This window comes from Tenrec ecaudatus, chromosome 5, assembly GCF_050624435.1.
Source record: "Tenrec ecaudatus isolate mTenEca1 chromosome 5, mTenEca1.hap1, whole genome shotgun sequence".
In the NCBI taxonomy this organism is placed as follows: Eukaryota; Metazoa; Chordata; class Mammalia; order Afrosoricida; family Tenrecidae; genus Tenrec; species Tenrec ecaudatus.
In genome coordinates this window covers 183760871-183778103 of record NC_134534.1, presented here as the reverse complement: position 1 = coordinate 183778103, position 17233 = coordinate 183760871, and the positions used below count along the sequence as shown (strand labels likewise).

At 54.3% G+C, this 17233-nt stretch overlaps 1 protein-coding gene across 1 annotated transcript in view; it reads right to left on the bottom strand.

Annotated features, from left to right (window-relative positions):
- SLC6A11 (solute carrier family 6 member 11) overlaps positions 1 to 16905 on the bottom strand; it is a 122817-nt gene extending 105912 nt beyond the window's left edge. Inside the window, exons 1-4 of the mRNA XM_075550815.1 lie at positions 16659 to 16905; positions 13331 to 13465; positions 13084 to 13224; positions 8862 to 8952 (exon numbers count right to left, since the gene is read on the bottom strand). Coding sequence (XP_075406930.1) covers positions 8862 to 8952; positions 13084 to 13224; positions 13331 to 13465; positions 16659 to 16905 — 614 coding nt within the window. The remainder of the gene's footprint in view (positions 1 to 8861; positions 8953 to 13083; positions 13225 to 13330; positions 13466 to 16658) is intronic.
- Positions 16906 to 17233: the final 328 nt, after the last annotated feature.

Here is a 17233-nt window from a genome sequence, read left to right as displayed (position 1 = left end):
GGCCCGTGTGACCACCTTTGCCCCCAGTTGGTGCTTCCAGAGAGCTTCTGCCGAAGGCTGGCACAGTCTGCCAAGAGGAGTGACTGTGGAAGGCAGGCAGACTATCAGGAAGCCCCAGTGAGGAGGAGGGTCCAAGGGCTGGGCATCCTCCCCGAGGCCCGCAGGTTCATGACATCCCCTCAGCTCTCAAAGTTAGGCAAGCGTTGGAGGCAGGGGCAGTGAGGGCTGCTAAAGACAAGCAGTGATCAGCTAACATGGGCCACTTACATCATTTCTATCACAACCCACTGAAGACCTGCTGAGCCTTAAGGGGTCAGAGGCATCTGGGCAGGTACCTTAACCACCACCCCCCACCACCCCGTCCAAGAGGCCCTACTGAGAGATATGGTGTCTGGATAGTGTCTCAGGTAGGTGGGTCAAGAGAGTGCTAAGTTCTCTAACTCAGGACCCCGGTGGCTTAGATGTTTGGCTGCCCACCTCAAAGTTGTCAGTTTGAAACTACAAGCTGCTCCTCAGGAAAATGAGGAGGCTTTAAGAGTTTCTGTCTCAAAAACCCACATGGGCATTACCCCCCCCCCCAACTCCGCTCGATAGGGTCAAGATAAGTCAGAATGGACTCCATACTGGTTGGGTTTTTTTTTTTTTTGGGGGGGGTTAACTCAAGACACACAGTAGGTGCTTAGTAACTGCAGGTGCCCTTTCCTCCTCTTCTGTACCCAGTAGGACAGGAAAGAAACTTCAAACAAAGAACCCCAGTCCAATCACTGCTTCCCATTCATATAAATGTGTGCATGCTCCTGTGTCCAGTTTCCCCCACAAAGACCTTCCTCCAATGCCCAGGAAGGATCCCAAGAGACCACAGTGTTTGGCCCAGCGGCTACTGCTCACCAGGGTGATGACTCCTCCCACAACTGTGGCTGATACGATTCTCCTTCTCCCATTTTACAGAAGACGCATGGGAGGGGCAGAGAGATGGAAGTCATGAGCCAAAGTCAACAAGTAGAAGAGGCAGAATTCCACTCCCTATTGTCTGACACAAGCCCAGGTGGCCACCTCCCTGCTCCACATCACAACTCTCTCAAGTGGCATTTTGGGAATGGAGGCCACAGGTGGGACGTCCAGCCTTCACCCTGGCTTTCAGTGTGACACTTGGAGGGCATCAGGTAGAGAGCGGGGCAGGGGTCAGGGGCAGCAGGGGGCCCTTTGGGCAGAGAGCCTCCCCTTGGCGCTCCACCTCGAAGTGGAGAAGCCTGTTGCCGGTCACAGATGGAAGCGCTGGTGACCCTGCAGGGATGGGTGCGAGACAGGGCTGTGAAAAGCAGACTGCCTAATGAGCCCTCCCAGCTCGAGCCGCTTGGAAATGGAAGCCCTACTATGTGGTGGCTGGGCCTTTATTTAGACATCTTTTCAGTATTTTCTATAGTAAACACAGATCACGTTTGCAACCAGGAAACCAAGCGTCTGTCCCAGGAAGCCCACTCCCGTAAAGGAGGCAGACATGAGAGGCAGCCCGGCGCCCGTGGGTCCATAATCCTGCCTGCAACACACAGGGGACTTCAAAGACTTTGTGGGAAACTGCCACCATCTTGTCAGTCAACAATGCCATGAGCTTTTAGAGGCTCCTCCTATGTCTCCACACACCTACAGACACAGACAGACAGACATATATGTGTGCACACACACACATCACGTTCACAGAGCGGTTACATTTGCATGGCTTCCAAGCAGAACTACTGTTTTTGCCATTGGTTAAATAGTACACGATACGACGGGAAAGAAAGCCCCACACTGCTCAGAACACCCAGTGCTGGTCTGGCCCTGCTCTGATCACTCCCCGGGGAGTCCTGCAGGCTCACCCAGGCCTCCTGCGTGCACAAGAGGTGCCGGTGCTGCAGCAACGTGAGCTCTCTTCAACAGGAGCTGCGTACATTCTGGGGGGCTGGAGGGAGGAGGAGCGAGCCGGCGCTAGCCTACGTCTGCCGGCAGCCCCTGGATTCTGCTCTTCAAACGGCCTGGGTGTGAGCGCTGGGTGAGTGGGTGGGCAGTTCGTCAGCTGAAGACCGCTTTGTTTATACAGATTGGATGATGCTCATGTCACAGGGCTGTCAGAACACGCGAGCTGATGAAGGTCCCGGCCCAGTGCAAATGGTTAATTCCTCTAGCAATCGCCCCACCATTGGTTCGATGCCCACCCCTGGTGCCTGCAAACACTCCCCTCTAGAGGCATCTGGAAGAAAAGGGCTGCTCCCCAAGGCCAACCTTGGAATCCCCCAGTAAGGTAAGTGGGTGCGCGCATGTACACACGTGCGCGCACACACAGGAGGTCGTCCATGCCGCCCACAAGGGGTCAGCATGACTGGGAACCGCCTCACCAGCAACTGACAAACAGCATTAAACCAAAATGTGTTCAAGGAAATCCCGATGATAGCATCACCAGGGATTGCACAGTACAATCAATAGACCTGGCGAGAAAACGTACGAGCCTCCATCTGCCCCTGGGGAGCCCCGGTGGTACAGGGGTGATGCTTTGGGTTGCTCATCGCAAGGCCAGCAGTTCGAAACCAACAGCCAACCAGAAAAGGCTCTCTACGCCCACACGTCAAGAGTAACAGTCTCAGAAACTCATAGGGGCAGGCCTACCCTATCCTATAGGGTTACTGGGAGCCAGCCTCCACTTAACAGCAGTGAGTTTGTCTATGTCCAGCAGAGAAAGCCCAGCAAGCCAAGTCCAGAGGCATCTACAAGCAGTGGACAGCGGTGAAGTTGACAGTGGGCCAGAGAGACAGAGTTTGCAGAACCGGCCAGCAGGCAAGAGGCACCGTTTCCCATTCAGCCTGGGCACACCTCACCTCCCAGAACTACTCCAAAGGTCCCAGGTCCTCCACCCTCTGCCCACGCCAGCACGCCTAACTTCCCCCCACCATGGGGTGGTGTCTACCTGCCAGCTGTCCCCTGGGTCTAGGGAGCTCAGTGCCCACATCCTCACAGTCTACTCCCACTCCAGACTCAGGTCTCTGCACCCTCTCTGACCACCCGAGACCTCCGTTGTCCCCGACCCCTGGTGACCACGTGTGTCCAAGTAGACAATGCTCCTGAGAGTTTGCCCTGCCTGTTCAGTAGTGGGTCACCAGGCCTTTCTTCCAAGGTACCTCCAGATGGACAGGCTCCAACCTCCAGCCTTCTGGCTAGCAGGGGACCATGTCATCCATGAGGAACTCCCCTACGGACTCTATCATGTGGCTGCAGCTCTGCATACACTGTATCCTAGAACCTTGAGTATGTGCACCACAAAGACTTGCGACTGGCCAAGGCTCAGGCCCTGCCTAGCTCCTGGGCAAAGCCCCACCGTCCCCTGGAGCTCCTGGCGCAGAGTTGTGCAGACACAGCCTGAGAACTCGGTGCCTCAGGTCCCTGTGCTCTTGGCTGAGCCATGCTCCCCACCCGGGCTTTTTCCACTGCCCCCCCCACCCCCGCTCCAGCCACACTCAAAACTCCTAATCACACATCTGAACCCAGTGAAAGCACCCCCCACCCCTCACAGCCTCTCCCAAGCCCCGGCCGGCATCCAGGCTTCCTCGTCTTGGCTCTGTGGAAGCCCCCTACCACGCCGGTTAGCTTGCACACCAGGCATTTCTCCATCATCCTTTCGAATTCCCCCTGACCAAGCTGTGTGCTCCTTCGGGGAGAGGCAGTATGGTCCTCATCTTTCCTGCCTCTGAAAGCAGCACCCTGTCGTACCCAAGAGACCTCGGGAGAAAGGAAAAGGAAAAACAATGGAAATCCACGAGACATACACGCTCGGCCGATGGACCTTCCCTGCAGGACACTGAGAAGAGCCATGTAGACCTGGAGCTGTTTTATAAAAGCTGTCTTCATACAAACACCTCCACAGAGGGAGCGCTGGCCATGGGCCAGGCACTGACCTAAAGGCCCTTGAGGCTTCAGGTTGACGTGATGCTCCCCATGAACCTAGGAAGTGGGTGCCCGTTCAGCTCGTTTCTGGGGGGGGGGGGGCAAACCAAGGCCAGCCCTCTCTCACTCGTTCCCGGGCTGTGCACTTGGCTAGTGAAGGGACCAGGGATTTCAATGGGGCTCTGGGACTCTCCCTCCCACTGATGTCTATTGTATCCTGAACAGGCTGGCACACTAAGGAAGGGACCGGGGGGTGGGGGGTGGGGATGGGAGGCAGAGGGACTAGCAGACTCAGATGGTGACCCCCAGAACTCAGCCTTGACTTAAGGCAAGAGTTTGGGAGGGTCCTGACCCTGAAGGTGGATCCACAAAGGGCATTCTGGCCCAAAGGCCCACTGCGAGCAGCTCGACTGTGTAGCTGCCCACGCCGAGGGAATGACCAGACAGGAACTCACTAGAGTACCCCAGTGAGAACCCTTCCGAGAGCTTAGCCTGCATCACCTCACTTAACTCCCAGGAGCAGGTGAGCAGAGAGAAGATAGCCATGCCCAGGGTCCCTGGTGACACACCTGCACCTTCCCTGGGAGCCTGGGATGTGCCAAGTTTGGCACACACCTGGGGATTTTCATCTAAAACTCTGCTCAGCCTTGTGGATGGGTATGGCCCTCGTATCCAATTAACAGATGAGGCTACTGTGCTTCAAGGGGTTAAAAGGCATTCACTCATGTTTCCCTTGGTTCATGCATGTGAGTTTTCATGGAGCACCTAGAATGTTTCGGAAGAACACCAGCAAAGTTCAGAGTGGGAGGACAGAGTAAGTGCATCTATAAGATCTCTCTCTCTGGGCTAGAGTTACACCTTGGTCCCTGGCTCCACATGACAAAGAATTCACGCCGAAGCCTGGCTCGTGATCCAAGTGAATTTAATGAGAGTTAAAAGAAGCTTCAGGTTTTACGCGGCACCCATAGGATTCCTTTTGACCATGCTGCCTGGCAGAGACTGCTCAGCGTCACACAAAGATCTCTTTCCCAAGTTTTCCTCAAGTTCTCTCCCCAGTTCCTTCCAGTGTCCACTCTTTCCCCCTGGCTCCTGCCTTTTCAAGGATTGCAGGTGGACGACCCCAGACTGACCCCATTGGCTGACCTGCAATCACCTGGCCCAGGTGGGCTGATCCAGGTTTAACGCCCACCCGTGCCCACCGTGGGAAAACCTAGGCCTTTGTTCTCATGCTTGGCTCTCCCTGCCCATCTGCCTAACACATCCACACTGATGTATGGGCTCCAGAGAATGGCGCACATTGGGCAGACAGTGGCACAGCGATGGTGTGGGGGGGGGGGGCAGGTGAGTGAGCTGGTGTGGTCAAGCAGGGCTTCAAATGACGTCTGGAGTCAGACGCCGTAAGAAACAGCCAGATGGACAAGGATCTGCTAAGAAGCCTTCTAGACAAAGCAAACAGCAAGAGCCAAGAGCTGGAGACAGACAAGCTCAGGACATCTGCAGACTAACAGGTGGTCAGTGGGGCTGGGACCATGGACAGAAGGGGAAATGCGGTCGGAGAAGAAGGGACGTGTGCCAGTCACACAGCAAGAATCAGTGTTCCTACCCCAGATCCCAGGACCCCATATTTCACATCCAAAGAAAATCAACAGAAGTACCCAGCTGCTGGAAAGCACGACCCAGGGAAGACAGACCCCAAAGACAGAGCTTCCCCCAAGTCTGAATAAAGCTATAGAACCGAATCGCCTCAGGGCCTGGCGGGCAGTGGTCTCAGCAAGTGTTTGCTCAACAGACACAGTTCCAACATGGTTTAGATTGTTTAGAGTGCTTCTGACTTGTTTGCAGCACCCTGGGCTCATGGGCTTGGGGTGGTCAAAGATGAATAGATGTCCTCACTTAGGGACATGGCTCCCAGCCCTTCTCAAAGCTGTGTCCGCACAGCCTCTGGGCTCCATGCTCATCCCTGGGGACAAGACAAACTAGCGCTTTCCTATGAAAAGCGTCTACCACAGAGGTGACAAGCACGCTAGTATCTGAGGTCTTTCAGAATGCATGTCGACAATACGGGTCTAACAGGGATAGAGGGCTGGAAGCACTGGTCCATCCGGCCAGCCTTGCCTCTTGCAAAACCAATCAGCCAGCAAAACACCCAGCTACTTACAAAGGTCCAGAGAAGCCATGGCTCCCCTTGCACTCAGTGAAAGGCATGAATGGAAATGGTGTTGCCCTTGGATGCAGGAAGCGCAGTGCTGTTGGGTGGGAGGCTCTGTGACAACACGGGCTCCCGGCAGAGCCCACTTGGACAATTCTCATGGAAGATGTCCTGGAAAATATGTCCTTCCTTACTTCCTTACTTCCATCCCTTTAGCCACTCTCAAGTACTTCCCTGTGCTCCACAGTCATACTGAAAACGACCAGGTAGGGTGCTGCTTCCTGGCGGCCTGATAGGGAACACGGTGAGCACATCCCACAAGTGACCGTGTAGTTAAAGTTTCCCGTGGAGGTTCCAGGAGATGAACGATGGTGCAGCACAGCAAAGAAATCTTGTCTAGGGTGGGTTCCTGAGCCATCTGAGATCACGCTCCTCAGACCCTCCAGAGACCAAACCGCAGGCCTCTGTGACAAGTCCTCAGGCTATTACAGTCCCGCGGGGCTGGGGAAGGCTACCGAATCCCACTCAGACTCCCTTTCTCCCCTTCCCTGGAAGCCTCCTCTCTGGCAAGTCACTGATGGGGGCTGTGCTGAGGTTGGCCCAGGGTACATTGAGAATTTGAATTTCTAACAAGGTGGTGCTAATTGACATTTTTGAACAACACTACTCTATAGGATACTTTAAGACTTAAATAATGAAGATCTCTGCCGTGTTCATGAACAGTTTCGATAGTAAAGATATCAATTTTCCTCAAATTAAACTCCACGTCCAGTGCATCTATAAACCTTATGACACAGCAATCCTACTCATATATTCCTTTATAGCAAACCAAGCCCAGCTCACTGCCACTGAGTGATTCCGACTCATAGTGACCCTAGAGGATTCTGTAGTTTTCCAAGACTTTAACCCTTTACCAGGGTAGCAAGCCTTGTCTTTCTCCCAGGGAGCAGCTGGTGGTTTCAAGCTGCTGACCTTGCAGTTAGCAGCCCAATGCACAGCCACTCTTACCAGGGCTCCCCATTCTTGCACACAGGGAAGCATGCACAAGACCTCTCTCAGTGTGTGCTTAATAATAGTGGGAAAGGAGAGGTCATCCAAATGCCTTCCAAGGGGAGAATGGAAAAATACAGTGTAGCCCATGCAGTCCATGAATTACTGCCCAACAAGAAAAAAATGAATGAGTCAAAGTTACATGTTTCCATATAGTTACATCCCCAAGGCAACACTGAGCAACTAAACAAAGTTTCCAAAAGCACAAGCAATGGGTCCACCACCAACAGAAGATGTAAAAACACCCCAGACCTAGGTGCTATTAGGGCGCATACCAAGAGGACTTCAGAAAGCTCATGGGAAATTCTTATCTTTTCATTCCCCGTCTTCAGGAACTTTCCGACATTCTCCTCATACATACGTAGAATATGTAGAAGGGTGTGCATGAGAATAATAAATGACATCCAAGTAAAACCTCTGGAGAGGGAAAAGTACACGGGGAGAGACCACATACCGTTCCCAACATACTAATAATTAGCATCCGAGTGGAGGAGTTTTCATCCATTAGCTGGGCTTTTCCACATTGGAAAGCCTCAGGAAACACTTGTCCAGTCTCAGATCCATAGAGAAGTCACCTTCTTACTCTCCAGAGTAACAGACCTCCAAGCCTCTACACCCACTCTCCACTTATCAACATGGTTACGTTTCAAAGATGAGGCCATCAGGTGAAGTCAGCATTTGTGTGAAAACGGAGGATGACTATACCATTATATAACTGCCAAATCCCATCATCATATAACTGCCAAACCACTGGGAATCAGGGGCTGGCCAAATGGATATATGATCTTAACCATCATGGCCAGTGTAACGCTTGCCTCACACCACGGCCTTGGCAGCTGTGAAATGGGCCTCCTGGTGCACAAGATGGTCTCGGAGTCGATTTTTCACTACTATCGTTCAATGTGGAGTGTTGGCTTACACAACAGTAGTGTGCTGTAAGGGCACAATCCGAGCCGAACTCAACGTTGGCAAGTCAGTGCCTTCTCATTGAGATGCCAGGCCCACCTTTCTCCCAGAGCCCTCCCTCCCCATCCACGCAAGGGACTCAGAGCTGATGCCCAGACCATGCGATGAACACACAGCCACCTCCCGTCTGTCAGTGGACATGAGGCTGAGCAAGTTTCAGCAACACTTCCAGACTAAGACAGACTAGGAGTGCAGGTGACAAGTTTTCAAAGCTCAGTCCATGAGAGCCCTGTGGGTCACAGTGGATCGACCCACAATTGATCTTGGGAATCGTGCTGGAGTGGGCAGCATTTTGCTCCATGGTGCATGGAGCAAGCATAGTCAGGGCCTGCTGGAGGGTAGCTCACAGTGGCATCCCCCATCCCCCCGCTCTGCATCCACAGCCATAAACTTGATCTGCTTTCTTTCCACGAAAGCACTTCCGTGACTTAAAGAAAGCTGAACTGTGGCCCCTAGAGACATCTTCATTCCAGGCCAAATGTACTTGACTTGGCTTATTGCAAACACGTCTACCCTCTCTTTTGCTAAAAAGGGAATGTGTTCTAAGAGGTCCGGAACTTCCCCGGGTCCCTCTCGCCCTAGTAAGTAAAGGCCATCAGAGAGCAAGATAGCATTCCTCTCGGCTGCCCCTTGGGGAAGCCTCTGAGCATCCCGTCTGGCTCCTAGGCAGTCAGACTCCCACCGGAGCCCAGGAGTGAGCCCTGAGGAAGTACTGGGCATTTCCCAGGGGCCTGGGCACACCACCAGAGCAGAACCAGGGCAGAACCCTATAGGGGAGACTTACTCCCAAAATTCCATGACTGGGGAGGTGGCATTCTGCAGGGACACTTGGTTGTAGCTGCTCTCATTCAGCTTCTGGAACTCCACACAGTGCTCTAAGGGAGAGAAGACAAGAATGGAGACAATTAACCTGCTCAGGGCAGGAGCGTGGACACATTCGGCGCTGATGGTGCCACTCCGAATAAACACATTTCAGAGTGCCGTGGGGAAAATCAATCGTTTATGCACAGAGGGGAGGCAGCTCACGGTAGCGGCTCGTTCTGCTTTCAAGCAAGAGGAATGGTTTGGGGAGGGCTGATTCGAATTTCAAACAGGAGGAATGGTTTGGGGGGAACTGGGGAGCGGGCTTCACTATCCCATTTCTCACTCAACCTGCCAATTAAACTCTCTCCTCCCTCCCTGCTCCCACATGAATCTCCTTTCCTGTTTCCACTTTCCCATGTACCAGCCCTGCTCAGTGGCCCCTAAGGGTGGAGGGGCATCATGGGGATGCCTTGGCTACGGGGTCCCCTGGGAGAGTCATGCAGTGGAGGTTCTATTCCCTTTAAGGTTGAAGGATACAGTCCCATATCAGGAAAGGATCCCCAGTTTCAGCATTCCCTCCCTCAGCTTGAGTACCTTCCTGAAACCTAATGACCAAGAAGATGAGGATCTCTATTAAAAACATCCAAGGGCTCATTGTCCCAAGCCCAGATGAGCCCATCAGCCCCACCCACCCTCTAGCAAGCCTTCCCTGAAGGCCCAGCCCTGAATATTAAGAACGTTATCCCTGAAAGGCCCTCCGAGAAATCACTGTCTCCAAAGCTTTCATTGGAAAAGGAGGAATCTGAGGGTCAGAGATCAAGGGACCCCTACCCACATCCTCTCCCTCCTCTGGAAAGGCAATCAGCCAGCCAGCTGGGGGTGGACATGGGCATCAAGAGGAGTCAGGCCTCCCTCTCCTCTGCCTTGGTAAATGCTTCCCACCCCACGCCCTTGCTGGGCCGGTACTGCCTCCCACCAGGGGAGCCAAGACCCAGGCCTCTTCACTGCACCCTCTGTTCCTTATCTGCTGTGGCCATCTTCCTGGGGACAGGAGTCAGGCCTGTGCTAGCTCACCCTCTCTCTTCTCACCGGTGAGCCCAGGGAGCTGGAGCTGCTGTCCCTTCCGTGGGGTACACGTCACGCTTAGCAAGTGTTTGTATGCCTTTGTGTTTCTGGTTCAGGGCTGCCCAATGGGTCAGGGACCCAAAGTGACCCACGGGCAGAGCAGAACAACCCCAGAGGGTCTCCAGGGCCATAGCTTTCCGGAAGCAGACTGCCGCATCTCTCTCCTCCAATGCACCTGGCGGGCTCAACCACCCCGATTCAGTCAGCAGCCAAGCGCTTCCCACGGCTTTTCCAAGGCTCAAGGGTCTTTAGAGAAAAACGATTCTTGCACAGCAGCTGAAGGAAGGGGTCAGAGTGCACGAGGGGCGGGAGTCTCCCCATCATTCACCTTCTCCCCTTTCCTCTCAGCTGGTGGTAAGCTTTCTCTGCACAGCCGTGGGCTTTGGGGTCCCCAGCAGGTCCCCAGAAGTGTCTGGAAGCCTCATGTCAGACTCGTGCCCTTGGACAGAAGACGGCAGCCCCAGCTCTCATCTAAGTTCTCCAAGACAGTGTTTCTCAAAAAAAAAAAAAAAAAAAAAGTTTCCAGAAGAAAAGCTTTCTCTGATACCCACGGCCAACAAGTCACTTTTATTAAAATGGCATTAAGCATGTACAAATGAAGCAAGCAATGATCATAAAGTGATACTCTGTCTGATGATGTGTTGCATACAACCAGAACCCCAGAAGTAAGTGTGCCAAGCAAATGCCCACACCACCAGATGGACGTCTGCGAGCACGCTGCAGTGTGAAGTGAAGCGGCTTTCCCAGCCGAGAGAGGAGCTGGCAGGTAGGAGGCAGGCTCTGCCTCTCTTTCCACAGTCGGGCATCGGACCACTAACTGAGAGGCAAGAGGTCGGGTTCCTCCAAGCGCAGCCTCAGAAGAGAAGCCTGGGGACCAACTTCAGAAACCACAAACTTCAGAATCCATAGACACCGCGTGCTACGTCTGCGCTGACACTGAGAGTCGGGGTCGATCCCGCAGTAAGCAGTTGGTTATTTGAGACTCAATTCAACCCCGACTTTTCTGGAAAACCTTTATCCCTACCATTTGTTGTTATCCCAGGCGTTCATCTAGTACTCACTCCCCTTTTATGTCAGAGCCCCAGTGGTGCCCTGGTTATGCACTGGGCTGGGATTCACATGGTCATCAGTTTGAAGCCACCAGCAGCTCCTCGGGTGAAAGACTGGGCTTTCTATTCCCATCGACAGTGACAGTCTCAGACACCTACCAGGGGACGCTGTGAGTCAGCACTGACTCTGTGGGAGGGAGTCGAGTTCACCCTTTGGGAATGAAATCCCCCAGGTGGGCTTTCCCTTTGCAACCAATGTTCTATGTGCCACAAATACACGCCTAAGTCATCAACAAGTTCAAAGTTGGGACAGAAACCTCTGACTGTCCTCCATTAGAAGGGGCATGTGCAGATGACTCAGTACCCTCATACATTGCGAGAGCATCCCCCAAATTCCATTCTCAAAGAGGGCTCATTGGCCACCTCAAGAATATACCTGGGAACGGTCAGCTGGCACAGGACCGGACAGTGTGCCGCTCTGCTGAACCTCAGGATGCTAAGGCTAGAATGGACTGATGGCACTCAGTGACCAGGACAACCATTTCCAGGGGCACCCTCAACAAACAAAGGCTCAGAATCAGGGTTCTACGGAGAGGCCCCTCTCGTGTATTACTGTATGCTGGAAGCTTTGGCCCTCGTAGGCTAAGCACCACCAGGGTCACCCGTGGTGGACGGGTCTCAGTGGAGCTTCCAGACTAAGACAGACCAGGAAGAAAATCTAGGTGACATGCTTCTGGAAGCTAGCCAAGAAACACCCCTGTCCCCCAGAGAGAGTCACAGAGTATTGGCTGATGTAGTGCTGGAAGGTGAGGTCTCTGGGCAGGAGGGTGCACAAAACCCACAGCGGCCACAATGGTGGACATGAGCAGACCATACGGTGCTTCCTTCCACTGTACACAGGCCACCAGGAGTCCGTCTCAACTGGACAGCATTGGACAAAACAGGGGGGCAGGGGCACAAATTCCATGGGTTGGGACAGGGCGAGGGTCCCACAGGGTTAGAAGCTTGACCGTAGGACTTTCTAGTCCAAAGGTGGATGCTCATTCTGTGGGGATCCCTGCTCTCCCAGCCTGGCCGCAGCACAGCCCCCAGGATAGCAGGCTGCCGGCAGCACAGCGTCCACAGCAGAGGGGAACCAGGCTACAGCGTGTGTGTCTGCTCCAGCCAAAAGCAGCAGCTCCCGGAGTGCCTCTGAGAAGAGGCTGGAGCCCAGGCCAGAGTCCAAAGGAGAGCACGCCACATGTGATTCACGATGTCTGCTGTTAGCAGGCCGTCATGTCATGAAACGGGGTGGGCTGGCATTTAGCTGTCCTGAGGTTACAAGACTCCACGTTGATCAGGCGACATGTTGCAATACCAAGAGTATACCAGAATCGAAAGCAGCCTAAAAATGATCCAGTCCACGGATGACTCAAATGTCCACTTGGTCGGGCAGGTGTAGTAACAATGCAAGGCAGGCAGGCGGGACCCACGAGAAGACAGATGTAACCCCATACCCATGCCAAGGCAGCGCCAGCGGGTCTCCTTTGTCATGAGCAGCTAGACAGCTGCATGTCCATGTGAAGTCTTCTGCTTCTGAGATGTTCAGCAGCTAATGACTACATCACCTTTAACTTGTTTCAGTTTCAGACCTGCTCCTGCCTGTAGGGCCCCTGCCTGCAGCCCTTGATCTAGTCAGACCCTCTCCTTGTCCGCAGGAAAATCAGAGAGAATGGACCCTTGAAAATGGTAGAGCCGAAATCAGAAGCCCAGGCCCTAGTCCTCAGCCCCACTCCGCCTGCAGGCTCAGCCTCTGTGGGTCACAGAGAGCAAAGAGCACAGTCCCCCATCCCGCTGACCCGGCCAACCCTTGGAACCAATCACTTGGCTCGGGCTTCATGTCCACGGCTCACAAACTAGATCTGCACCAGGTGCTTGCTAGGCTGACCCACCCCCTACTGTTCATGAGGTCACCCGGGAAACTCACATGACAAGATAGAAGGGCCTAGAGGGCAAACACAAGTAGAGGGTCCCTCCTGGGGGTCATACCTGTGTTCCACTCATGCCCACAAGTGGCCCAGGGGAGCTCGGTGGTGAAGCAGTTGCTCAGGTAGAAGATGGCCCAGGCGAGGATGATGATGTAGTAGACGTTGAGATGGGCCTCAATCACCTGCGTGGCGTAGCCGATGCCTGCGTGCACAAAGCAAAGACGGCCACGTGGGTTGGTCTCTGCTCGGGATGGCCTCCGGGCACCTGCTGGAGCCCACACCCCTTTTCTGATGAGCTCAGCACTTACCTTCAAACAGAGGGCAGACCTTCCTCCAACAGGTAATGCCGCCTTCACTGGTGAACTGCCCCAGGGCCGTTTCCAGGAAAAACACAGGGATCCCACAGCAGATGAAAAACACCACATAGGGGATCAGGAACGCCCCTGCCAATGGAAGGAGAGGCGTGAACATGGGCCCCACCAGGTCACGTTCAGTGCTGCCCATCTCTCATAAGCACCCACCAAGTGCAAGCCTGGCTTGCGGACATCAGTGAGCTCTGCTCACGGCGGAAAGGCTGGTGCTTCAAGTCCACCCAGAGGAACACGGAGGCAAGGCCTGGCAGGCTGCTCCTGAGGACCCTGAAAACCCTAAGGGGCCTGGTTCAGCTCTCAGCCACGGGGCTGCCAGGAACTAGACAGGACTCGCAATGACTAGTGGCTCTATTTCGTTTGTTTTCCTGTCACACATTACGACACGTAGCCTGAGCGTGAGGTCACGTCCTCGCCGTGAGGGTGAAAGTCAAAGACACGTGTGCAGGTCTGTGCTCTCTCACCTGAAGCAAGTCTCTCTCTCAGCCCCAAGCTTCCTCACCTGGCACCTGGGGCTTTCTTACGTCATAGCTGCGTGTCCCATATCCCAGGTGAGACTGGGAACGTGTTTGGTGCGCTCGGCCCTGCTATGTGTACATTTCCTCTCCCCAGCACAGGTCAAAGCCTTTCCCTTCCTGCACAGCGCTCCTTCCTTCCCATTCTAAAGCCACCTCAAAGGTGTGGTCGAAGGCTTCCTTGGTGAATCTCGGCAAGCAGCATTTTCGGGCAGCCATGCAGTGGCCGTGACCACACTGGGTGGGGGGTGATGCCCCCGTGTATGGAGATGAGTGGTCAGGAATTGGCAGCAAGAATGGGCCCAGCAAGGCCAGCTTTGAGAGAATGTGGGGGAAGACCCCCCCCCCAGTCACTGTGCTTCTGTCTTGACAGCCAGCCCCATAGTGCAGGCCCTTCTGCAAACAGACCCAAGAACTCAGGAGAACAGCACTCACCACAACCAGAAGGGGATTTCTTCAACTCCCTCTCTCCCATCCAGTAACAAAGTCTAAGAGAGCAGGCCATTCCCACCATCTGATCTTGCAGGTGGAGGCTTTCACTGAAATAGCCTTGGCTAAATGCACTCATTTTCACCACAAGGGATTAACAGCAGCAACTGGGATCAATCCTGATAACAGGGCCCACCGCATTCAGGTTTTAAAAGGGCCTTAGCTTTTCTGGGCAAGAGTCTGGTATTAAGTTTTTCACATTGGAAAAGAAATAACCCAAACTCTTGTGGAGATGCGTCAGCAGAGCTGTGTTGGTTTTTGTTTTTGTTTTTGTTTTTTTGTTTTGTTTGAGGTAAGCAGTTGAGAGCAGACACCCTAACGAGGCTGGGAAGGAAAAAGTATGTCGAGGGGGAGAGGAGATCCTGTTTTTGATGGTTGTTTTTTTGTTTTCTTTCACCTAAACGTAAGCCGTAGCATATTCCTGACTACATCGTAATGTACCTGTGAATCTTCTGTAAACAAACGGACGACACTTTTCTGCAAAGATTTTTGTTTGATCTGTGTGCTCCCAAACGTAGAAATCCTTCAGCTAACATGCTCACTCACACCAAACTATCTGCTGTGTGCCCACTGGAGGCTCGTGGCAAATCACAGTGAAGATACAATGACTCATTTAAAAACTCTGCTCACTACAACCTTCTTAAAAAAAAACAACACGGTGGCCGAATTTGTAATGAACTCGACATTCCCTGTTGCCTGCTTTCAGGAATGCTTTTGGTTTGGCCATAATGATTCCCTCTCAAAAATATTAAAAAGTTGTTCAAACAATTTTTGTCTGAGATGACCCTAAAGGTTTCCCACAAGTTTCAAGGGCTGAACCTGCAAGGAGGTGGGGAGTTCCCAGCTCAGAGTTGGTGTCGGGGGCGTGTGGGGTCTCTGAGTCCATCCCTTCTCCCCAGCCAAGTGGCCAGCACCAGCCTCCGATTCATTGCCAGTGCAGGGGAGGCTTGGGGCAGCCTGTGCCGAGAGATGAATGCTCCCAAGGAGAGGGCCTGGGCCAAGAACTGCCCTCCTCCCTCTCTTCAGCCACTCTCACAGGAAGTCTTTGCCAGCCAAATTCTGGGCTACCTTCTTTGAGGCTTAAGACTTGCTGGGGGAGGGGTGTAGCCAAAAAGAAAGAGGAGGTGGAATATGCAGACACGAGGCTTTCTCTTAAAGAAACTAATACCACTGAAATGAGTTTGACAGGAGCCTTTGCCATGAGCCTGTATCTGGCCTACTAATACAACAGGTCAAGGATTCCTGGAGTCTGGGACCCTTCCCCTGAGCTGGGAGGTTTGTGGGTCCCCTACGACATCTGCCTTCTGAGCGCTTTGCCAGGTTGTCACTAGAAACACACTGTCCTCACCTTCCTTTCTGGGGGAGCCCAAGATGGCAGAGCAGGCCACTAAAGCACCTAGAAAACCAACGCAGTGGTTATGCCGCCGGCCCCAGCCCAGGGCTCCAGCGGGAAGGCTAAACTAGCAGGCCCTGAACGGATGAGAGGAAGGGGCCTGGTGCAAAACAACTAGACAGGGAGGTAGCTGGGGCGTCCTCTGCCCCTGCCCCCAAATAGCTAAATAAAATAAACACTACATCCGTGTTTCTGCCCTTTGTTGCGGGCCACTCTGAGGTCAATACAGAATACCGCTTAGCGCCAACTGTTCCACGAGGGTGTCCAAAATATTAGACTTGGGGGCAGGGCAGCCACTGAAGGGTCGGCCCAGGGAAGCTGGCAGCAACGCCTCCACTGAAAGTTCTCCCTGTGGTCTGGTCCAGTAGCCCTCTGGTATCAGAAACCCATTTCTTATCTTTCTTGTGCTTACAAAATGGGTCTATCCCTGTCCAGCTGCCATGGTTGCTGTGCCAAGCAAACTTGCGGGCACAGGTGAAGCCCAGAGCTTAGTGCCTGGCCTGTCTGCTAGCCTTCGAATTTCGGGCCTACTCTCTATCTTAATACAGAGTCCCTTCCCCTCCGTCCTTGGTAAAGTTAGGTGGGGGGGGGCAGGGATGAAAAAGGAAGGGGTCGGTCTGCCTTTCCATCCTTCTCTGCACCCCTGCTGGAAACGGAGCAGAGCAGGCAGGTGCACTCTCAGGTGCGAAGCGGTCCAACCTGAGCTAGCACAAGCTTCAGTCAGCCAGGGGGGTCTTGCCCCACAGCGAGCTCTGGCGCCAGGGGTTCTCGGCCAGGTTCCTGGTTCCTGCTTCCTGCAGGCGCCTGAGAGGGTCTCAGCTGGCCACCCAGTGCTGCCCCCCCCACACCGCGCGCGCTCGCACGCCCTCACCTCCTCCGTTCTTGTAGCAAAGGTAGGGGAAGCGCCACACGTTGCCCAGCCCGATGATCTCGCCTGCCACGCTCAGCACGAACTCCACCTTGTTGTTCCAGTGGCCACGCTCGTGGACCGCCTTCGGGTCTCGCGGGTCGCGCGCGGGCGCCGCGCTCCTGTCGCCGCCTCCGCCCGGCGCCTCCGGCTCCCGCACCTCCTCCGCAGCGTTCCCGTTGCCCAGGGGCAGCGCCTTCTCCGCCGTCATGGCCGCGGTGGCTGCCTCGTGCGCCCGCCGGCTCTGCGCCGCCGCCCGGGCGGGCTGGCTTTTCAGGCGGCGCGAGCGGGCGGGAGGGGGACGCAGGGGGTGGAGCTGAGCGGCCGGGCCGGCCAGCGCGGGCGCGGGGACAGGATGCGGTGGCCGGGCCCTGGCTCCAGGCTCCAGTGAGAGCGCACCTTGGGAGCGCAGAGCATCTTGCATCTTGCCGTAGCCCGGGCAACTTGTGCAGAGATTCTTCCCCGCAGGGCTACCTCCTGGCCTCTTGAAATAAGAGAGGACGTGTCTGTTCAGACCTTGACCTGGACCATGGCCAAAC